The sequence below is a fragment of the Pogonomyrmex barbatus genome, unplaced genomic scaffold (assembly GCF_055798465.1).
Source record: "Pogonomyrmex barbatus isolate J1 unplaced genomic scaffold, ASM5579846v1 scaffold2, whole genome shotgun sequence".
Taxonomy (NCBI): domain Eukaryota; kingdom Metazoa; phylum Arthropoda; class Insecta; order Hymenoptera; family Formicidae; genus Pogonomyrmex; species Pogonomyrmex barbatus.
The window spans coordinates 16,796,411-16,820,639 of NW_028297116.1; the positions used below are offsets into that span (position 1 = coordinate 16,796,411).

General features: G+C 39.9%; 2 protein-coding genes across 8 annotated transcripts in view; both read left to right on the forward strand.

Moving 5' to 3' along the window:
• Nucleotides 1–216: 216 nt before the first annotated feature.
• On the forward strand, nucleotides 217–3,733 carry Cog6 (conserved oligomeric Golgi complex subunit 6). Of its 3 annotated transcripts, XM_011646510.3 has the most exons (10): nucleotides 217–476; nucleotides 557–673; nucleotides 777–1,051; nucleotides 1,130–1,274; nucleotides 1,354–1,565; nucleotides 1,648–1,871; nucleotides 1,933–2,324; nucleotides 2,609–2,770; nucleotides 3,154–3,315; nucleotides 3,380–3,733. In XM_011646510.3, exons 2-10 carry the CDS (start codon nucleotides 596–598, stop codon nucleotides 3,611–3,613), a joined length of 1,884 nt encoding a protein of 627 aa, XP_011644812.2. In that variant the 5' UTR covers nucleotides 217–476; nucleotides 557–595; the 3' UTR covers nucleotides 3,614–3,733. The 3 variants fall into 3 exon arrangements, with proteins under 3 accessions (XP_011644812.2, XP_011644811.2, XP_011644813.2); XM_011646509.3 differs by lacking the exon at nucleotides 217–476 and having other exon boundaries at nucleotides 496–673; XM_011646511.3 differs by lacking the exons at nucleotides 217–476; nucleotides 3,380–3,733 and having other exon boundaries at nucleotides 496–673; nucleotides 2,609–2,777.
• Nucleotides 3,734–4,002: 269 nt separating this feature from the next.
• The window catches only part of Pkn (serine/threonine-protein kinase N), a 34,089-nt gene continuing 13,862 nt past the window's right edge, over nucleotides 4,003–24,229 (forward strand). The window contains exons 1-6 of one of the 5 annotated variants that reach the window (XM_011646507.2): nucleotides 4,003–4,484; nucleotides 9,965–10,093; nucleotides 11,946–12,147; nucleotides 22,384–22,487; nucleotides 23,152–23,359; nucleotides 24,069–24,223. In XM_011646507.2, coding sequence (XP_011644809.1) covers nucleotides 4,461–4,484; nucleotides 9,965–10,093; nucleotides 11,946–12,147; nucleotides 22,384–22,487; nucleotides 23,152–23,359; nucleotides 24,069–24,223 — 822 coding nt within the window. In that variant the 5' untranslated portion in view covers nucleotides 4,003–4,460. Of the gene's footprint in view, nucleotides 4,485–4,773; nucleotides 5,817–6,343; nucleotides 8,256–9,964; nucleotides 10,094–11,945; nucleotides 12,148–22,383; nucleotides 22,488–23,151; nucleotides 23,360–24,068; nucleotides 24,224–24,229 lie in introns of those variants that run through there. The other 4 variants (XM_089076881.1, XM_011646506.3, XM_011646508.3 and 1 more) reach the window with 4 other exon arrangements.

A 24,229-nucleotide genomic window follows, 5' to 3' on the forward strand; every position in this document is an offset into this window, starting at 1 on the left:
AACAGATCGTTACTGTCATCAATAATAATATGAATTGAGCGTTCTCATTTCATTTTTCGACAGGTTACTTATACGCATGCTCCGCCTCGCTCGCCGATACAGCGGGTGGTGAAATGTCATTGGTTGTGCGTTCGGAAAACCATCGGAATGGCTGTCATCGTTTGTTTTCCACATTGACGATATCGATGTTCTAAATTCCGATATCGATGTTTCCGAATCCCGATATCCGCTGGATAACATTGGCTCCGGAAAGACTTGAATATTTTTTGCCTATCATTGAAATGCACTTGGATCCCGAATAGACGAAGTTCTCAACGTACTTTGATTATCAAAGTATTTTTGTGTCACGTAGCACGCAATACTTAATGTCTACTCCGGGCGTCCTGTCATTCTATAATCTCGATTATCGAAATTATTGATGGATTGCGGTAAACTGCAATATTCAATATCGGCAGCGTTCCGAAATTCATCGTAAAGTAATCTCGACTTATCTATTCTTCGGATCCTCAAATGACGTGTACCGTCTGACATGTTTTTGTTGGGATTTTTTTTGTAGGTTATATGCTACTGGTAAACTTAAAAATCCTCAATCGCGATGAGCGAGAAAAACATTAATTCCGCTTTAGTGCGGAGAGTTAACAAACTACTGGAGTCCAGGGTGGAGCATGATAAGGTATACATTACGAATAAACAAGTTGATCACGCGGAAACTTCTACAGACGGTTGTAAAAAAATCAAATATTGAATAATTCCATCTTGAGCGTGATATATTTTAGGACACTTTGGAAGCTTTGAAGGAATTGTCGACATTTTTTACCGAAAACACATTAAATTCCCGTCGAAATCTACGTAGTAAAATAGAGAGGAGGAGTCTGGCGATAAACGAAGAATTCCTGGCTGCTTTCAAAGAAGTGAAGGCTTCTTTGGATGATGTTTATCAGGATGTTTTAGCAATGAATACAGCTGTGCAATCTATGACTAATCGCTTGCAAGTTACAAAAGCTCAAACATCGCAACTGATTGAGCAGACAGCGAAGCTTCAAAATGAAAGGTAAATATATCTGTATATATGATGATATAACATATACAATTGCAATTTCTAAAATTTATCAGTTATTTTTATTCTCAGTCAAACATTATCCATGCAACAAGAAGTTGCAAGTGCATTTATCAAAAATTTCCAATTGACTCCATCTGAATTAACTGTTCTACATGGATCTGCCAGAGAGTCACCAATAACAGAAGAATTTTTCTCTGTAGTTAATAAAGTGCAGGTAATATATTAAAAGCTACCTATCTTCAATGTGCTTACTTCTATTTAGATATCATAATAATTATTTTGTCGGGATCCAGGATATTCATGGTAAATGTAGAGTGTTGATGCAGTCTGGTTATCAAACATTGGCTCTAGATATCATGCAAAGAATGACATTGCTGCAAGAATCTGCGCTTGAAAGATTATATCGTTGGACACAGACTCAGTGTAAAAACATAGAAAATGAGCGTTTGGCGCCATTACTCATCAAGGCAATGAACAAGCTACAAGATAGACCAGTATTATTTAAGTAAGACAACATTTGAGTGCAAGCGTTACTTCTTTCAACTTGTCTTATCATAAGCTAATTATCATGTACTGAATATTGCTAGATATATTTTGGATGAATACTGTGCAGCTAGGAGAACTGCCTTGGTAGGATCCTTTATAGATGCACTAACTCTAGGAGAAGGTTTTGGTGGAATGCCTAATCCTATAGAAATGCATGCCAATGATCCTAAACGATACGTCGGCGATATGCTCGCGTGGCTGCATCAAGTAATTCCTGTAGAAAAAGAAAACATATTAACTTTAGTGAAAGGCTGTGATAAAACAGGTAAGAAATTTTCTTCTTTTATTTTAAATTCGGTATAAGTACAGGGATTTATTTATTGCAGATGTATCAGATCAAGTGAAACAGGCATTAAGTAACATCACAGAAGGATTATGCCATCCTTTAAAATCTAGAATAGAACATGTTATATCTACAGAGGCACCAGCGACAGTATTATATTCGGTCACGACTCTAATCAGATTTTATCGGGCTATTACTGAACAAGTTATACCCGATAGTGTTTTGGATCAGACACTATCAGATTTGTTAGCTTCAAGTGAAAAAAGTTTTCTAAGCAGACTGCAAAGAGAAACGAGGATGGCTCTTGGAGAACGCGCGGAACCTCCTGGAAGTGATCTAGTTCCTGCTCCGTCAGTTTCCAGGTTGTTATCACTTCTAAATGAAATATTGTCTGTCGCCAGTATAGCTGAAGACAGAGAGAAAGATATGTTGCAGGTATATTTAAAATATATGTTATTTATTTGCAAAAACATTAAAGAAAAACAGAAATAAACAAGCAAATAGGATAACAGTTTATTAAAATTAGATTTAATTGTATAAGAAATTAATATAAATGGATATTAACTTCGTTTATATTAACTTGTATAATTAAATCTAATTTTAATAAATCATCACATTTGTTCGTTTATTGATGTATCTTTATTTTTTAATGTTTTGTAAATACAAACTACATATCTTATTTTTTTTGCGTTTATTTTATATCATATTATGATCAATAGATTGTATCGTGTATCATTGATCCATTACTTCAAGAAGTTAATGAAACAGCATCCAGATTGCCAACTGTGGATATGGCCGTTTATCTTCTCAATTGTATGCATCAAATACAATCCACATTGGCATTGTATGAGTATATGGATCAGAGATTAGAAAGGTTACAGGTGATTGGTTAGTTTATCTATACAAATTAGAGTCAGACATAACAGATTAAAATGATCTTCGTCACTCATTTGTAATGTAACTATAGCAATCTGAAACGCTTATCACTGTAAAAACAGCTGAGCTTGCATGTTGGACAGAAAACACATCTAACAAAGAATTGTGTTCTTTGTTTCTCTACTGTATTATAGTTTATATCTCATTGTTCTTAAAACATATTATTGATAAAATGACATGCAAAACAAAATAATTTTTATATATAATTATATTTCTTTCGACTTACTCTATCAGTTCTATCCTTGTAAGCATTTCAATATATTATAAAGTTCACTACCAACTTGTAAATTTTTACTATTTAATATTGTAATTGATTGTAATAATATAGGCACAATCAGATGCGCAAATCGATACACTTACGTCGGAGCAAGCTAGTTCGTTGGTAGCGCATTTAAATCTTGGCTCAATTTATACGATCTTGCAAGGACGCGATCAAGGACCACTTTCGTCCATACCCGGTATGGATGCCCTCAGTGTCAAAGAGTTTACCGTAAGTGATTCAGATGCATAAAATAATATACGACTGTCGACATTAATGTATTGATTCTTTACAGAACAAACTGGAGGCATTTCTAGTGATGCCGGATGTCCTGCTGTTACCACAAATAAGTTTGCTACAAAGCAACAACCATCGTACGATTACCCAGAAACGATCGTTCGAAGTAATTGGAGCTATATATAGGCAATTGTATGATGCTTGCCATGATCCGAAAAATTTATATCAAAATCCCAACGGTCTCTTTTCTAGAACACCCGAGGATCTTCTTCAAACATTAATTTCTCAATAATCAATTGATTTCTATATCTATAAAACTTTATATACTATATACATATATATCATGTACATATTATATATTTAAATGATAATGAAGTATATGTGAAAACGAGTATACCAGATTCTTTGTAAACATGGAATCAATTTTTTTTTTTAAACATCTTCATCTACCTGCAATATATCCGTCTTTATTTAACGGTGGATTTACGTAAAAGATTTCTTTGTTTAAAATTCTGAGAAGGTAATCGGATTTGGCATTCCGTGCCGCCGGTGCACGCGATTGGCGCGCGAGCGCAGGCGACGGCGTGCGCTGATTGGCCGCGCGGACCGCGTCGGCGAAGAGTCTGCGCACGGGCCTCGCGCAACGATTGGCCCGGCGTTTTCAGTCAGTCGTGAGTCCGGTGTGGTGGAATGTGGTCGCGTTCGTTCCCGAGCGCTGCGGCGTCTTTCATTCATACGCGCCTGTGTGGTAGTGCGCGAAACTCGCTGTGCACGGCGGCGGTTTTACACCACTAATCGGTAGCAATCGCCACGGAACAGCCGCGTGATCTCCACGTCACGATCGTCGATCGCGATTCCGTTCTCGCTGGGCGAGATTGTCCGACGACGCGTTCGAGTCACCGAGCGTGTCGCTCGACGGAGAGGGTGGCGACGTGAAATGCGGCGCCGTACGGCGGCAGGCACGGCGCCGACGCGACGCGACGCACGCAGCGAGATATAATTCGCCAGACCCCGCGATATTAAATGCGCCATGGACCTCGTCTCGTCGTCGGCGGCCCATCGCGCACAAAGGACGAATGGAAAGCGGCAGTAGTGAGTGAGTGAGTGGAAGAGAGCGTTATTAAGTGTGCGGGAGCAAGATGGCGGAATCGAGCTATTATCAGGTGAGTCTCGCCGAACGAGGTAACTCGGGGACCGCGCTCTCCATCCACGTTCTCTTTGCGAACTGGTACGCGTGCCCGACGTGCGCCACGTCCCCGCCGCGCGGTTATCCCGTGCGTTGTCTCTCGCGCGTTAATCGGACGCCATAATCGCGTTTTTCTCCTGGGACTCGGAATCGCGGGTCCCGTCCCTTGACTCGCGCGTTCCCACCTCCTTCCGCCGTTTTTGCCCGCTCGTTCGTTCGTTCGTTCGTTCGTTCGCTCGCTCGCTCGCTCGCTCGCCCACCCATCCGTCCGTCCGTCCGTCCGTCCGTCCGTCCGTCCGTCCGTCCGCGACGCACATGCACTTGTACTCCGGGGCGTAGCGGGCTTTCCCATCGATGACGGAGGCCGCCGCCGTTTTCGTGATTCGCGTGATGAGCGTGCGGAGCGAGCTCTCGGTCGACGGCAAACCAACCGTGACGGGTCGCGCACACCTGATATACATCCGACTTCTTGCTCGGGCCAGCCCCGTTCCTTCGCCACCAACCGTCTGGGTTAATCGACTCTTCGCATCGCTGTTCCCTTCGAGATTGCATTGCCACCTGCGCGGCGTTCAGATGCCGGAGAGGAAATTCGGTTAACGAACGAGGGTTCAACGTCAAAAAATTATTACTTGCGATTTTAACCGATTTTGTGTTTGACGGTTACTCTGCCGTTTCCTGTATCACATATTCCTGATATATATCTGTCATGTAAATGAAAAAATTTAATCGTGATGTTGATTGAGATTGGTCCAATCGGTATTATTTTGCACAAATCAGGTCTCAGAAATGAATTTTATTATATCGACTATTTTGTCGAGCTTGCTTTTTGTAAATATGAAAAAAAAAAAAAAAAAAAAATGAATTTTATGTCGATCATGTCATAGCAAATACTTTCGCACATCTACTCGAGGCTCGAGATTTCTCAACTCGATGGTGTCGATGGTACTCACTTCTCGATCGTTATTCTCCTATCTGACGATGACGACAAAAAGGTGGCCGGTCGGCGCTAATCGGCGTCGGTGTAACCGGTCCCGACTGACTTTTCGCGCCGGTCGGTTCCTCCTCGGTAACACCTGCTCCTCTTGCGAGGAGGCGCGAGAGACGCGTTTGGCTGTTGTTCACAAGTGGATCACCGATGCTCGTGAGCAAGTGAAACTTACGAACCTAGAATTCGCCGGATAATCGTCGGGAAATCGTGGAGTCGACGCGAAAAAAATACACTGGTTTTTGTCTCCAAAAAATGATGTGTATAATCGCGAGTTACACACAGAGAAAGTTAGTCTTCAATGAAGATTATATATTCTCATGTGTAAGTAAGAATATTATAATCTTCTTAGAAAAATTAGTGTCGATTTGATTGAATTTGTATTGATGCAAGTATAGATATTTTTATATATATGTATATAAGCAAGATATAATTTTCAAGATTTTTAATTTAAATTGAACAGAAGTAATACTTGCATCAATATAAATTCAATCAAATTAAGATCTAATCAACTAAAATTTTTAAGATTATAATATTTTTGTTTATATATGAGAATATTTGTCTTGATTTAGGATTTTTTTCTATATGTTTTCGATAAAGAATCTGGCAAAATCTTGAGAATTATCGTCGATTTTTATATCCGTTTTCTTTTTCGAATTTTGCAGAAAAGAGAATATCAGTATATCGAATGAATTACGAAGAATATATTTAACAATAATTTCAATAATATTAATCGTATCCATTTTATAATTTTACTGTAAAACAAAACATTAAACTAGTAACAGAAAGTTTGTCTCTTATCTGGCTTTGTGATAAAATTGGTAAAGTAAATAAGTGAAGTCAAAGTTATTAAAAAAAAGCGTCTAAGAAGAAGAGTATATTAAAACTCGCAGTAGCAATTTTGCTTTGACTTTAGTGAAATTCTTTTTTGACAAACCCAACAGATTAATTTTATACACGTATTTCACAATCGCTTACATTTTCAATTGAAATTTATGATTTCGATCGTAATGGATTAAGTCACGGATCAATAGTTTGATCAAACGCTGCCGCGGATGTTGAATTTTCTAAATTTGACGGTTCGCGCGCCCGAGAGACTTGGGCATCGACAAAAAAACAATTCTCCATCTCGCGCCCTTCACATTTCCTTGATCTCCTCATGCGAAACGTTTCGCCTCGAGCGTCAGCGAAAAGAATTCCCGCGACGTCGCGACGTCTGTTGACCTCCCGAGGATTATCGTGCACGACACAAATATTGGCGGAATGCGTGAAAATAGATCGTGCGTCAGGACGACGCATGTCGACCATGCACACGTTTTCGCACACTCGGCGAAAACGAAATTAACATGCAGATATATCCAATATCTCCGATACATCCAATATCCTAAGGCCAGAGGGGGTTATCCACGTTTCGTTTTTATCATTCGCTCATTCGCTTCGTGTCTTAGCATGAAGAGAACTTGCGCAACTCACAATTGGATTGTGAATGAAACATCGTAATTTCGCGCGGCAATTTTAACGTCTTATTGTTAGACACATGCCATTTCGACAATCTCATTGCCATTTGATTCTCGTGATGCCATACACCACGTGCACACAATCACATTAAAATATAGTGATATGGAATATACAGATTCATATATACTTTCCTCGAATTGAATTGACTTTATTAAAATTGACATAGATTAGTTGCAATATAAAAAACCTGTACGGAGATTTATAATATAGAAAAAAATTAGTCTTAGCCCGGTAGTCCGTTCTTAGATTTGAGATGATTTAAGTAAGCTTATATGACTGTCTTATCGATTGAAATGTAATTTTAAAATGATCTTAAGAACTGACTATGAATTCTGCCGTTAAATCAAGGTAGATATTCTCATATATAAGCAAGAATATTATAATCTTCATATAGAAAATTTTAATCTTGAGCAAAAGCAATCAATACGAATTCAATCAAGTCAGGACTAAAATTTTTAAAAAGATTATGTTTTGATTTGAGATTAATTTTTTTCTATGTGGAAATTGACGTATTATATAAAAAAATATAAGAATATGTGTGAATGACATCGAATTGCATATTTCGTTGATAAGTGACGAATGATTGACTTTTTTTTTTTAGACACTTTCTTTCCTTCTTCGTATTAGCAACGTAAGGAAACGATAAGTTTGCGCTTTACAGTTGAGTAACGCTGTTATCGGCTGAGATAAGAGATAACGGCGTCGGGTCTATCTTCTTGGTCAGTTCTACTTTTCAAATTCGAGGAGCTTGTCGTCCTCGCGCGTGCAGACGAGTTTTACAGTTACACCGTCGTAAATATAACAGCGACAGTGCGGAATCGCGGAGAATACGCGGCGCGAGGACGTGATATCGTAGATTTTCGCCGCAACAGGTGGCTGACGTTTACTTGGACGGAGACGCGGTCGCAGCCCTGGAGATTATCGCGCCGGTGACAGTGATTCAGCAGTGATTAATCGCAAATGGAAGTTCGTTTGTTTGTTGCTCGGCGCGAGTCTTAATGACGTGCTATTAGGACGTTTGCGTCCGCCGGACGTCGGTCCCGCACGACAAGGCGTGTACGCGTAGAAGAAAAAGCAATCTCGGGTGTTCCTCGCATCCTGGTGCGAAGCACTGTATATCGCGAAGTAACGATGTCGTTTATCGGGGTGAAGAAAAAGAAGAAGAGATCGATTATATGTAAATGCGTTCCATTGACCAAAGTGACCAGCTTTAGATACCTCCGGACTTGCGTGACGCCGTGTGTGGTATGTTTTTCGCGAAAAATTTCTGTTGCTGTAAGCTTCGAATAAGTAGAACATTTATAGAAAATATATAAAAATAATCAATATCAAATTAATAATTTTCAAAATATATCTTAAATGTCGGTTCAGAATTAACATTTTAATTTAATGCCAGTTTCTTTATATTGTTGCATAGTTTTTCTATCTTGTAACAACAATGTTGTTAAAAATTACAAAATATTAGCACTGGATTAATGCATTGGTTATATGTGTCATACATTAAAGTATTGGCAACAATCTTGTAGATTATTTTATCTTTTTTTTTTAGTATTTGCTCTATAGGAATGGAGAGCATAAGCTTCTGTCAAGCACAATTCTGTGCATATTTAACTTTTTAATTTATATTGATTCTTTTATTAATTTATATTTGATTCTTACAGAGGAAAATTGCGTATTACGTTATTATCAATAAGAATAGCATATTTAAGACATATTTTGTTTTGATATTATTTGATACTAATTAATTATTTTTATATTGTATATGTATTTAATTTTATATCTATAATAACTAAAAAAATTTTTGTAATTAGTAATTATTTTTGCTCCTTATAATTGATTTCAAAAAGTATTCATAATCAAAAGTTTTTGCGGTCCGTTAAGAAAAATGTTACAAATATTATAAATAACATTTTTTTTTTTTTTTTTTATAAAAATCGATTTGATATTCAAAATAGTAAGACAAGAAATATGTTCCCTTTAAGTCTCAATAGTTTGCTGCTAGTATCGTACACGCGAAATACATCCTTAACTCGGAATATGGACCCTTTTAGCGCAAGGTCGAGCTACTCGAAGGGGCCTTCGATTTACTCGCGATTCAATGTCGCAACGCGACTCGCGGTTGCACCCTGCACGTTGAAAGTGGGTCACTAACACGTCCGTTAGAAGCTCGATCGAATACCCTTGGACGTTTTCCATTGGCGAACCGATCGTATCGCCACGCGAATTGACACCTACCGACATCCGATTCAGCACAATGCCGATGATGCCATTTTCGATGTCTGGCGCTCGACGCGAGAGACCGCGAGAAACCGATACTTTCTCCCGCGCGCGTTGTTTGCCCATCGTCTACTACGTATACGTGTCTCGCTGTGAGATTCTCACAGTGGGCTACAGCGGTGCACGTCCATATCCGCGAGACGATTTCCGGTTGAAAGGATGATATATTCCGCGATGCCTCCCCTCGGTTCTCGATCTTTCGATCGTCAATATTTACGGTGCAATTTCCGCCCGGTGTTATCTCCAACCTGGCAGCGAACGCAGCTAACGCGAGAGATCACGATTGTTATTATTATTATTACGGAGATTAACGCGGACTCGCGCGCGTAATGCCGAAAGATTATATACAGGTCGGTGCGCAGAAAGCGAGCATACGGTACGATGTCGATCATTAATTGATACGAATCTTGGCGCACGGGAGGACGAGAGAAAAATGATTAAATACAGATGTAGCGCTTCGCGCTCACTCGTGTCTCGGTATCATATAAAAGTGGAAATTATCGCGGAACGCCGCAGAAGGAGAACTCCCGTTTTAATTAGAAAGAGAGAGAGAGAGAGGGTTTAATTAGAGTATGATTAATCGTCCGACGAACTGTACACCGCGCGTGGTTTTACCCAGGCCCGAATCGCGAATGTTCAGTCAGTAATCGCAGGATTGAACTTTGTGTCTGTTTCAGGGCGATTACATCAGGCATCCAGTTCTTTACGAACTGTCGAATAAGTATGGAGTGGCTGGCAGTGACCAGGTGCCCTTGTCGGCTCGTCTCGACGTGCTACGGGAGCACATACGCCGAGAAATACGCAAGGTATGTCGAGTTTCGCTTATCCTTCGTCAATTGCAGCTTCTGCGAAGATTTTTTTTTTTCTTTCTTTTTTCCTGTATACACAATAGCACGATCGATCCTCTGGGTCTTTTTCATTATTTCTCTCTTTTCTACACCATTCTTTTTTCTCTTCGGTAATAAAATCAGTTCAATGCGTCGTTATTATATTTCTTTTTATCTTGATACACAGAATTCTGTTTTTGCTATCTTAACGTTCTCTACTTACTTTTTATCGTCTCGATTCAATATGGATATTTCTTGTAGTAGTGCAGAAGGATTAAATGCATCTTTATATGAGAGTTAACGATGTTTGTACACTTATTTTTATAATTTTTATATTTACGATGAAAAATTATGAAAAACTTATAGATTATTCTAAACTGCATTTAAAAATAATATAAGAAGTTTAGCGGAGATTAGAACGTAGATAAAAAATTATGTGAATAAATAAGTACAAGTGTGCTCTAATGAAATTACGAAATGAAATTACGAAATACTTAAAGTATTTATATAAAAAAATTGAGATTTTTATTATTTCTTAATTACCATTTAATTATTATTTCTTAATTTTCATTAGAGTACATTTCTATTTATTAATTTAAATAATTTTTAATCCAGGTTCTAAGTCATTGCTACATTTTTTCGTGTTATTTTTAAATCTGCGGTTTAGAATAATTATTGTAAATTTTTCATAAATTTTTTCATTGTAATATAAAAATTATAAAAGTAGATGCAATACATCCTTCAACCGGTTTCATAATCGAACGGAAATAGATTTTGCAATAGCATCTCCGATAGACAGACTCCGATCTCAAAGAGACTGTTGGACTATGAGAGTACTTATAGATGCGTGATTAAGTTCTTTTTTTCTCTCGCATATATACGTATACGTGTTTTAATATCCGGTGTAAGTATACTTGGTAATAAACGATCGATGATGTATGGTTTCCGGATGTGCCGGACGTCGCGTTCTAAATCACGTTGCGAATGGAAACTTGAGGGTGGTCCGAACATTTCTGCAACTCGCGTAGAAACGAGTTTTGCCATACGGCAAAGCGCATCTCTATCTTCTTTTCTTTCTACGTTCTCCCCCCCTCCCTCCCCCCTCCCCTTCTCGTTTCGCCTCTCGGTACTTGTTAAGCGCCTTTATGAGACGCTCGTCTAACGTTGTCTGACTGGTGCCTACCGTTAATAGATCCACTGCGAAATAAAACCGCGTGTAATAGTATATAATGCGATAGGTTTCTTAACGCCCGGCACATTTTCATAAACGCTTGTTACCAGAGCATTTTCTGCAGAGTGGTGAGTCAACTGCATCGCAGAATGGATGCGTATGTAACGCTTTAGAAACCAAGATTTATCTTGGACATTTATTTCAGATGAATTATTAATTCTCGTTGAATGAATGATTTTTTTCTTCCTCTCCCTCCCCCCCCCCCCCGAAGAATTATTTTTGTCTCTCTCGATATTGGCACAGTCGGACCGTCATTCCCCGTATATTGTGACGTATCCTAGATCGAAGAATGAAAATCATGTCGTATGATTCATTGCGAAAGTTTACAGCGACTATGCAACAATGCTCGATAATAGAATATAGAATGGTATATCGAAAGGTATCATTGGGCACGTGCGTGATTTTACGTCTCATTTGCTATACGGAGGAGTGGCACGATCGAGAGATAGATAGATGCGCTTTAAGCGAGATTGACCGATCATAATGAATGTGTTAGCAGTTAAATTTTCCGCGGAACAACGACGCCGGATTTCGAACCGGAATGGAATTTCGCACGGTTGCGCGATTTTATGAACTTTCGATGCTCTCTCTCTCTTTCAGGAGCTGAAAATTAAGGCCGGCGCGGAGAAGCTGAGGGAGGTCGCGACCGATCGCAAGTCGCTCTCGGACGTCGCGACGATCGTGAAGAAGGCAAACAGCAAGCTGAACGAGCTTCAGGCAGAGCTCCAGCAGCTCGAGAGTCAAATTATCCTGACGCAGGGCCAGCCTCAATCGCCGCAGCAGAATCACTCCAACGGTCAAGGTTGGTAATGCGAAGCCGGCGTTGTGCGATACCATCTTCGTGCTCGCCTTGTAATTCTCCGCGTAGCATTGACCGAGCGAGAATAAAGCGGTCCGCTAGCGCGCGCGCGCGCCTCCTAAACGGGTTTTATGTAACGCGAACATCGCGCTATTGCGTTGGACCCGATACCCGAAGACAGACGTTGGAGATGTTCGATCTCGATTATCCGCACGCGTGGAAAACGGGTTAATACGAGTGGAGAGAAATCGACGTTTCTTGCGCTCGTCTTGCGCGACAGTTTAACAAGCACTATTACACGAGTCATCGTGGCGGATAGGCAACTTTTACAAGCGCAATTACAAACGCGCTTCGGGATATTAATAATCAAAGATGTGTCGATAAGCATCGCGTACCGCGCTCGTTCGAGAAACTCTTTCGCCAGGTTTCGCGAAAGCGCACACTCCCGTTAAATTCCACGGTAATTTCACGTGCATTTGCGCGCCGCGATTATTGTCGCCGGTTTTATTCATAGGTTTACGTATCGATGCATTGCGATAATAGTTAATGTTCCGGCATGCCAGCTCCCTACCGCGTTAACGACCGTTCCGTGTCGTTAACGAGGGGGCACTTAATAACTCCACCCGCTAACGAGGCGTCGAGACGACGTCTTCTCGGGTTTATAAAGCTTGTCTGAGCATGCCGAGCTAGCTGCTAGCCTTACGTCGCCATTAGCGCTGACAAATCGAGCGTATCTCTTTAACGCAGTGACGTTTCTGACTCATCGATCGATATACATATTACCGTGCATTAGGTACGTATGTATCCAAATACTCAAGTTGAATAGACAGCAGTCAATGAGATAAATATAGAGCGAAGGATGTATCAAGGATGTATCAATATTAAATCTGAATATCTAAATTCAGGAGAAGACGCAATCTATGCGACGAATGCAGCAAAGAGAATATTCATTTTCTTCATTCTTAATTGGTTTATTAGCAATGAAAAATAATACGAAAACATTTGAAAAACAAGCATTCCAAAATATATATATATATATATATATATATATATATATATATATATATTATCGTGTATTAAATATGTATTCAAATATTCAAGTTAAATAGGCGACAATCAATGAGATAAATATAAAGCAAGTAATGTATTAATATTAAATCTGAATATCTCAATTCAAGAGACGAAGCAATTTGTATAAATTAGCAATTAACAATTTTGTATAAATTATCGTATGATGAATGCAGCAAAAAATATTTTACTTTTTCGTTTTCGATTGATTTATTAGCAATGGAAAACAATGTATTCTAAAATAACACGCTATTAATTTCGATATTAACACCGTCGTTCTTCCGTGACATTGGGTCTACGTGCACAGTTCCGTGCTGTGTTTCGATTCAATCTAGCTTCTGTGCACGCGACGCTTAAAACAGCATTCAATTCCACAAGTTAATACCAGTTTTAACAATACGACAAAGGGGCGACGATTATCGTTTGCCTTTGCGTCTGCGTGTCGAGACTATTCCGTTCTCAATTCAAAATTTCTCTCCATGCTGTGCGATATAAATTAGGGACGATTAACAGAATTCTTTGTAATCAGAGGTCATGGTCCTTTCGGTATTGACAGCATCATGTTTCACATTCCGCGCGTCTACCGATTTGATAATTGAAATTCAATCGTTACATTATTTTTTTTTTTCATCGCCGTTGTGTCTAACGCTCGGCGTTAATATCATTTGAACATTCTCCGAAATTGGTCGAAGAAGAAAAGTTATCCCGTTCGTACACACAGAAAAATATATACCGTATTTTAGCAAATATTAGTTGTTTTAAAAGTTCATGTATTCGCAAATTTATCATTAAATTCATCATAACCATCAAATTTATTCAAAATATATTCAATCCTAGCAAATATGATACTCAAATAAATCAAATTAAATAAAAAAAATCGGTTTGCTTATCATCAAATATTCAAATTAACCAGATCTGATTCTTATCTTATTCTTTGATGATATTTTATAATATTCTTTAGAAGAAAATAAATTCTTTTTTTGAATACATAATAATAAGTTTTTCTAAAATTTGTAATGAGTATATTTTAAAACTATCATCGAGAAAATATATTCCTTGTAAAGATAATCGTTACTTAAAAGAAGAAACGTAAACTAATTATTATATAATTAGTTTTCTTAGCAATAGAATAATATTTTTTTGTGTGTATGTCGCATCGAGTTTGCTGATGACGGAGACTGATATGGCGGAGTTTTATATGATCGTATAACGCAATTAGGCTAATCTAGTACGTTACTCCCGGGCAAAATATCGTTTGACTCTTGAGAAGCGTTTTTCACTCTGTGTTACGAGTAGCCACTTCGTTATGCGCTGCGTGATGCGTTGTACAGAGGAACTACAGTCTTGCGCTCGTTTTGAATTGACGGAATTAAGTGGTAGCGGCTATTTATACCCTGGACCCCGAGAGACGCTCTCTATCCACTCCAGTTAAGTCAGTTATCATCGTACTCGGCCTCGAGTCAGGTCTAGCAACCTGCCTCGGGGGTGTCTCATTCAGTTTCCCTTGGCACAGGACGCGTTTTTCAATGCTTGCGATCCCGAAACTTCTGCATCAACGGAAAATGTAGCCAATTATTTTCTTCAATTGCCATCGTTGACTCTCAGAACTTAAAAAAATATTGACCAACAAACGAAGGAGAGAATCGTCCTTAAATTCGCCGAGAAATAAAATTGAGAGAGATTTGTTCCCATTTCCCCCGCCCACATACCATCGCTCGCCTACGAAAGATAACGATCCTCGGGTTAGCTTAAAAATAACCGATTCGATCGATTCAGCGCTACGGTACAGTTTCGAGGAGATCGAGGAGAAAGTCGATACTCCTCTCTCTTTCTCGGTATCTCGCGAGGAGATGCGGCGAGCGCGGTGCGAGGTAGACGCCGGCGATGATGACGACGCTCGTTCACTTTCCAGCTCTGCCGAGACACGCGCTCTCATGCTGCGCGCAAACGGCGAAAACGTAAGCACACGTACAGAGCACACACATATAGAGACGCCTGTACGAGACGATCGAGAGCGCGTTACGAGAGAGGCGATCGGGATCGAGCGACCGCACGAAGTACCGTTATACGTACGTACATAGGCCCCCGAAGCTCTCCGGGCCCTGGCCCCCGCCCCGGCCCCGGCCCCGTCGCTGTATATCGAGATCGCGTTACGGCCAAACCGAACCCACGCTTTCGCATTCCATCGTCGGCGCTTTCGAGGGAGGCCCTCTCTGAGATCTTTCCTCCTTCCGCTCGCTTGTCTGCCCGCCTGCCTGCTTGCTCGCTCGCTCGTCTTGCCTGCCCGGTCGGCCGGACCCCGATCTTTGTGGACTACCTGTCCGGGCCCTTCCCTCGGGCCCGATTTAAGATCCCGCGACAGCCGAAAAATCGCATTCGCGCGCTATAGATGTAAAACTCTAGAGAAATTCTGCGAAGAAGCGATCAAAGCGAAGAGATATTTCGAGATGGCTGTGAGTTTATCTTTATGCAAAAAACCGCTTGACCGAATCGTTAAGAAATGAAAGCATTTATTATAAAGACGTAAATATATTTTATGCATTGTTATAGCGATCGTATAATTTATTCTAATTATCGGTTATCTTCCCGGTGGGGAAATCCCCGATGAATCACGATCCAGCAACACGCTCGGCGCTGCCCGGTCGCGAAAATTCCGCTAGATTTTATGAGGCGAATCGATTATAAAGCTTATTGACCGCACGATACCTCGTATGAATTTATGAAGTGCACTTTATTGAATGTGCACGTTCGTAACGCAGTAACGGTATAGGGGCCAGGCATTTACGAGTTAATAAATTTTAAGTGGCTGCATAGTTCGTAACTAAATAAGTCACTCAACATTGCCGTTCGGAGCGTCGCAAAAATCATGCAACATTAAAATTTTATGTTTAGTAAAATTAAATTTTTACATTTGCGACTGAAATATTTGTGGTTTCCGAGAGAGAGAGGACTTCTGAATTATTCAACAGTGGCGTAATAATAGCGCAAGGATCGTTGGTACATGTTTAATTTATCAGAATATTACACACACACACACACACACACACACACGCGCGCGCGCGCGCGCGCGTAAAATATACTTCTACTATCAAAATCGGACGTTTTATATATAGTTATGTAATATAAGTTATATAATATAAGTTCCGTAATATAAGATTCACCCCTCCGGATGTACGTAATGCTATATTGCACAGTACAGTATTGCAGTACTACAGTATACATCGCGCTTCCGGATAACTGGAGCAACGAATATATCGAGTTTTATTCGTTATTAGGCCTCATCAACGCTCGTAAAACTTCTTAATCGAGCTGGTGTTCCCTCTTCAGCGTGTACCCTCTCTCGGTACACCTGCGATTTTTATTGCATGCAGACGTCACATTTATGATATCTTAATATTTGTTCTCGGCGACGTCGTGCCGTTTTCATACGCGCGCACATAGAGATCTGCCTGCGATACATTACATTTAATTATGTCATATCAGGTATATCGATCCGAGGAGAAGTTGCGATCTCACGTTGAAGCCTAAAAATATCTCGGAATTTCATTTTCTTTGACTTGCGTAATCCGCGATTCGGAGAGATACAGATGTTATCGTCATAAATCTGTCGATATCTGTCATCTACCGTGAAAACTGGTGCTCGAGATTATGGGCAAACAGACTTAGATCGATAAACCTTAATGCAAGATATAAACAACTCGTAACTTGTTTTATCTATCGTATAAAATACATCGGTATCGCCGTCGAACTCTTCTGCCGTCTGCGCTCGTGTGTGATATGTTCGTCATGGATGGCAATTGGACGCCTACGATCATTCAATGATTGCGAATAACCAATAGGTTCCGGTAGCCCATGTCAAGAGTGAAACACTCATGACGAGTGGAATCTAGTTGTTTTCGCAAATAATTATCTAATTCATCTCCGTACAGTCTCTCGAAGAAATTGCGCTGCGACTGCGTGTGCGCCGTTTCTGCTTAGAGATGGAAGATTTTTGGTAATTTATTTTTTAGAGAATTTACCGGGAATATAAGAATTTTTTTATTTTTGAGAAATATATCTCTTTTGCTAGAGAGAGAACTTTATGTTTTAATTACATAATCTAAAAGTATAGAATGTCTTTGACTCATTATGATATTTTTATTAATAACTGATTTTGCAAAATAGATAAGTTACATAAATAGGAATTCTGGGTAGTTTGAATAAAAGTTTAAAATATCCAAAATTAGGGATTAACTATTGAAATATATAGAAATGTTAAATTAATGAACTATAGTTCTAACTATAATTAATGAATTATATTTTTAATAATTTATTAAAAGTATTATTAAAACGAGAAATAAAATAATTCTGAAGAAATAATACGGACATCAATCAATGATTAACAACGCTATCATGCATGGTATATTAAAGTTGCATTTATAAAGCTTATTATCATCGGAGAGTGACATTTGATTGATTAGTCAGGATAAAAAGAAGCAAAGATTTCTTGATTAAGTAATTTTACTCGACGAATATTCTCGTAATATTCTCAAGAACAATATTTTACTGAAGACTTTCTTTATTACCAGAAAATATTTTCGATAAATTATTTTCAAGAATTCTTTTTGAGAATTTTCTTACAGATCATCTCTATTAGTGTTGTTATTACTCGAACCTGATTTTAAGTGATTTTCGCTGGCATAAATTGCCGCCACATTATTGCTTTTTTAACACTGCACTTTCTATCGGACCGGTCCCGCGATTTTCTCGATCGCTATAACCAACCGGTGGCTCTATGCTAATAACTTAACTGCTACTTTGCCGAACGCCCGGGGTTACTCGCCGTAGGTTTTTCGAAGCATATGCTAATTTCTCGGTACGCTTTTGCCGTTTATGCTAATCAGCGCCTTAGGCATATTTATGGCAAAATTTGCTCGATACGCGATAAAAAACTGTGCTGCCGCACCAAAGGTTACTTGGGCATCAAAACGAATTTATTCTTTTAAAGAGACATTACAAGGTGTTGAATCTTGCGTTTTACCTACATTGTACACTATCTTGTAATATAATTGTCACCGAGGATGTCTTCGATTATTGTGCAAAAAAGAAGAGAGAAAAATATTCATCAATTTTCAATAAATATCGCAATTACATAACTCGAATCTTAAGAAGCAATATATCTGACTACTTTATGATTACTTTATGATTTCCGCAAAGTTAATAGTATATTTTCACAATTTTGATGTAATTAAAGTTTCTTCAGTTCTTCTCCCAGGAGTTTCTAAGACTCGTGATATGTTTCCAAGAAGTTTCCGACATAATTAAACGTAAAATAAAAACCCGAAGATATGGAATATCAGCTTTTTATCAGATTTTTATGAAATGAAAGTTGATAACGACTTTTAATTGAGATTAGTTGGAGTTGTATGACATGTCTTTAATAAAACTCTCGTGACGTTTCTCCTTCTCTAGAAACTCTCTTGAGAGAGAAAGAAATATTTTAGCCATGGGAATTTCACAGGGATCGCGTTGCATCCACTTGACGCAAGCGTTTATTACACGACACGAGATGCCAGGAGCGCATACGTTGATGTCGATGCTGGCTTATGTATAAATAAAGCGCCTCGCGCTCTCGCCTCTCGCGGACCTACGATAATTATTTTAATCAATGCTGTAATAGGAACGTTGCCGACGATCATCGCGCACGAACAATCGTTCCTTACATGTATTAACGAGCCGCGCAAGACCTCTACCTCCCCCGATGCGCGTTCACGCTTTATGAACGTATCGCTAACTCATGCCGTGGACGAAACAGCTTTGACGCGAGCAGAGTTATGAATGAGACGGAGAGAAAATAAAATTAGCACGCGTCCATCGCGCAACAGTGTTACTGCAATTGTACATATAATTACCGAGACGTTACTTATATATAATTTACATTTCTATTTCTGGATTATTACTGGAATTTTCTAATCTGCGGCTTTTTTTCCTCTTTTAATTAAAAATGAAGCTTCGCTGCTGATATTCTCCGGCATATTTCTCGAGATTTTCGAAAGACATTTAATGCTTTCTTATTTAATTGCAAGTACACGAGACGGAGCACCTGGTTGGGGGTATCACCTCTGCGCTTTGCATAACCATCGCACGGCACTCGCCGCTGCGCTGCCCTTTTCTCCTTTTGTTGCGAGCAAAAGGTAGAGAGCAATTATCCGCTCCTCGACAACGCACGCACTCTCCCCGTCGAAAGGGTTGCGTGCGTCGCGCCCGAGTCATTGAACCGGCGAGAGAGTGGCTGAGACTCTCGCAGCCACCTTGCGCGCTCGACGCAACCACCACCCTTCCGTTTCCCCTCCCCCCTTCTTTTTTGCTCTCAAATGCATCGTGCATCGATAATCTCTCGGTTTGTTCTCGGCAAAGGGAGACACCGAAAAGGGAGGGTAAAAGGCGGTTCGAGAGGAGAAAGGGGTAGGAGAGGGCGGGCGAAAGAGGGGGACGCTCACGGTGGATGGGTGCAGTTGACGGTATAAAAAAAACAAGGAAAGCCTTTGTCGCCGGGTCTCCGCGTGCGGCGTGCACAGGGGCGGAAGCGCGGAATATAATGGGGCACGTGTTCGGCCGAGCTGCGCTAATGACACGGTTTTCGCGGAGAGCTCTCTCGATGCCGCATTGTTTCCGCAAACTCTTTTATGCCGCCACCGCCTCCGCGGTCGTTTTCGCCGCATTGTAAAGGCCTCTCTGGTGCGCGTTTGCATTCGCACGGGACTCGGCTCCCCGCATCTGTCTCGATTTTCTCGTTATATATCTCTGCCCGCGCGCGATCTCGCCGAGAATAATGGCCATCTCGCGATTGTCCGAGAGAGGAGGAAGAGGACTCGATGTCGAGTCGTCGGCGGGGAATCGATAAAATCTACCTCACAGAGAATTAATTAAATTCCTTGTATTACAAAATGCATTAGCCGTAAAATCTTATCCACTTGCCGATTGGATCCCTTTCCCGATCTGCTCGTAAAAAGAAATGTATTATCTGCTGTTTAAATATAAAAGCGTGTCGAAATAGCGCGCGCGCGCGTCAGAAATAATGTTTTACCGTGTAACTAAGTTTTCCTTTCAATTCCGTCTAATTTAACACATATTTACACAGAGCTTTAAGGATATTTGCGATCCTCTCGTGTTGGAGGAGTTATAAATAACATTGTAAATATTGTAGCACTTGGCACTTTCGACTTGCTGCCGACCGGTTGGGCATTTGTACGTTTTCCGTGCTTTAAGCCGACGATTAGCATACATTTTCGATGGTATTTGGCGTATTTGAAGCATCGTGTGAAAAAAAACGCGTATCTCCTCGCTCCCTCGCATCGCCTTATTTGGATACGTCGGACATACTCGTGCGCATAGACGGTGTGCGAACGCGTTCGTCCATTCCCATCGAAACGGGCACTACGCGTCGTTTATCGCGACGTACATGCGTGCGTGCGTGCGTGAGTGCATGTGTCTGTGTGCACGCGCGGCGGGGGGGGGGGAGGGGAGCATTGCGGAACCGTGGAACCGTGCACGTGTTTACGGTGGCTTCCCGCGCACGGGTGCATAATAGGCATATTTCGATATGGAGGAAAGGGTGCTCCACTAACTCGCACAGCACTAACAAGCTAAATTCGTGCGCCGCTCGTATAACACACATGCACACCGCCGAATAACGACCGAACCGTGAATCGTCTTCACGAAAATCGCACGATTGGCCTTGAAATCGCGCGATGCGCTATCTGGAGTGAAATAAAACCGTCGGGAGAACTTACATCTCTCCCGTGGGGAGGGAGATGGCATATTCCCCTCGTGAAATTCATGAAAAGTCCATTAATTTGCATCTCAAGAAGGTGTATTTATACATATTTAATAATTACATATGTATACATATTTATGTAATGATTCACATTACGTAAACAATTATTTATATATCCCTAAGGAGATAATTAACGAGATAACAGCGAGAGACTTGCGACTCCCCGTCGTTAAAATATAACGAAATATAACGAAGGATATAATGCGATGTGATTACATTGATTAATGTAATTGTTGCAAGTTCCGGCGGGCGCGCGGAAATAACGCTCGTAATTATAAGCTGTTTCCCACACCGTTCCGGTACGAGTTACATGTACGCGGTATTTTATTCGTACACACATCGTCATGTTGCATCGTCGTGGTGTATTATTGCTATTCGTATGAGTATGGTCGCGAGGCCCGTTCGCGTACATAACGATTCCGCTTTGCGAGAGAGCAAGTCTGACGCAATTGTCGGATAATCCCCATTTCTATCTCGAAGACATTTATGATGGACAGGTCGAGTGAACGCGATGAAAAGGAAGCGATGGGAAATTCATAACGGCACGTTCCTAAAACAAAGCGGGACATCACATTTCTTTTTACACTCCCTGCCGTGTACTCGGCTTGAATACGTGGGAGTCAGGGCGTTTTCAGCATGTCAGCACTGGAAAGTAGGATCCCGCTTGTCAAACCACGGAGATTGCCAGATATGAGAAAAAAACGCGCACGTGTGAGATGCTTATGTTAATATGGAAAATCCAGACACGAAGGAAGGCACCCACGGGCTAAAGAAAGTTGGAAGAAATTTGCGGACGTGGACTCGCGCGTGGAATGTTTAGAAAAAAAGAATATTTTTTTTTAAATAAAAGTATCGATATAATTCAAACAGATTAAAATTAAAGAAGTGATAATAGGGGATTTATTATGGGCAAAAATTCTCACGATAAATAACAATAGTTAATAATTAAAAAAAATATAAGTCAAACGTTTCGGTCATCTTCAGTCAATGAAACATTTTGAAGTCTTGCGTATATAAAAATATTCATGATAGTCATGATAGGAAATCATGAGAGGAAAGGCTTAGTCACAATTCCTAGATTAAAAGTTCTAACAATTAAAGGAGGATAACAAATCCATTTATTAAATATAAATTTTCATAGAATTGAGTCACAATATCTAAGGTAGTACTAATTGCCAGGCAGATATTAGTAAAAAAAAAATCTTTTTTTTTTTTAACGATGCACTTTATACATCTTTTTACAGCGCTTTATTTTGTCGCGAGATATCTCGTTCGCCGTTCAATATCGATATCGCCGATACATTATTGGGTCATATCGGATTCTTTCATTTCGTGAACGTCTATTTTTGTTTCAGACACGCCTCTATCACCAATGGGGTCTTCGTCGCCGAGTCAAGAAGGTCTATTCACGGATCTTCGACTCCTGTCCTTGGAGAAGCAGCTTAATATCGAACTGAAGGTAGGATCTGTTTGATGAGGAGGTACTATTGAATTTTGTACATTTTAAAATCACGAACAGATAATTTTGATATCAGTGAACATCGTGCAGTATCGAATATGTTATCAAAATTTTTAATAACAATTCCGATATCGGAGAATTCCGATAACCTGATAACGGATATTTCTTTAGTAATAATTTATGTATATGTATATGTATGTATGTGTATATATATTTTTTTTTTCTTGATAATATATATTTAAAATATAATTCTCACAGAATCGTTGTATTTAATGTTTCCCGAATGATTACGCAGAACTTTGGTAGTTCTCTTTCACTTTTCTTGTATGCCTCGCGTGAGTCAGCGCAGTGAGTCGCTCACAGTTTTTCTCCTACTAAAAATAATCTCTCGTTACATCACGCGGGGATTTGAAGTAATTAGAGTGACGCGTCGAACTCTCTTTACATTTGCAGTTATTACTTGTTAATGTAGAAGCGTTAATTGTCTGCAATTATATACCTTTCTCCTCCTTTCTCTTTCTTTAACGAAATAATTGAATTTTTTGTGTAGTACAATTGGATCAGATCGAGGAGAAAATAAAATGTTGATTTCGATGCTATAATGAAATTTTATTGAGATAGTATATGTAGAATATCGTCCTTTTTACTTTATGTTTCTCGACAGGTCAAGCAGGGTGCTGAAAATATGATACAGAGCTTAACGAGCGGCCATCGTGACAAAAAACTGCTACAGGAGGCTCAACAAATGCTAGACGATTCTCGCGCCAAAATTGAGTTCCTACGTATGCGGATTATGAAGGTACGCCAGGCACGGCAGCAGCAACAGCGAGGCGATGCGCCACCACCGAACGGCGAAACAGCTAGTAACAAAGGTACATGTCGGTCGTTGTTGATAACAATTTATATACACAATGTCCAAGCGAAAGAGAATAATTGAAAAAGATATTGTAAAACCTTCCTGTAACGAGTAAAATAATCAGTACTCCGATATTGATTGTAAATAAACTTAAAGACAAGCACAAATTTATGTGTATTACGGTAAATTACAGAAATCTGTGGCTAAAATAGTTGCGTTTATTTAAGTTATAGAAGCTGTCAGAAGTTCTGCTAAATTCTCCCGTATATACATGCGTACCGTCAGCCTGTACATTCTAATTATTTGAATGACCGTAGTTAAGCTGTATACATCTCATTGTTAACGTGAAGTTTACGGAATGAAGACAGCAGGCTGACATTTACTGCGGTAATGAAACTGTTTCAGAACCCAGTCGCGCATTCATATCTCACTCAGGAATTTGTGCCGTGTATTCGATATAAAACTACAATGTTGCGTAGTATGTCTGTTATTGTAGTAAATGGTGTTTCTTGGAAGGAAGCGCTTTGTTCGTCGAAGGATACATACGTTACGCGTTTAATGATTTACTTTTTCCCGGTATAAAGCGTGGGTTGATACATACGTTATGTAAGAAGATAATCACGCGCCTTTGATAAATGAAAGCTTTGCACAAGTAATATTCAGCGTTGCGAATGTGTTCTTTTTATCGAATGTAATGTGTAATAATAAATATAATATTTTTATAGACAGGTACGAGCCTAGCTTGGAGCTCGCGTTGGAGGAAAGGGTGGAAGAGCTGCGGCATCGACTACGAATAGAGGCAGCTGTCGTAGAAGGTGCCAAGAACGTGATACGTCTTCTACAAAGTTCCAAAGTTGCTGATAAGAAGGCCTTAACGGAGGTAGGT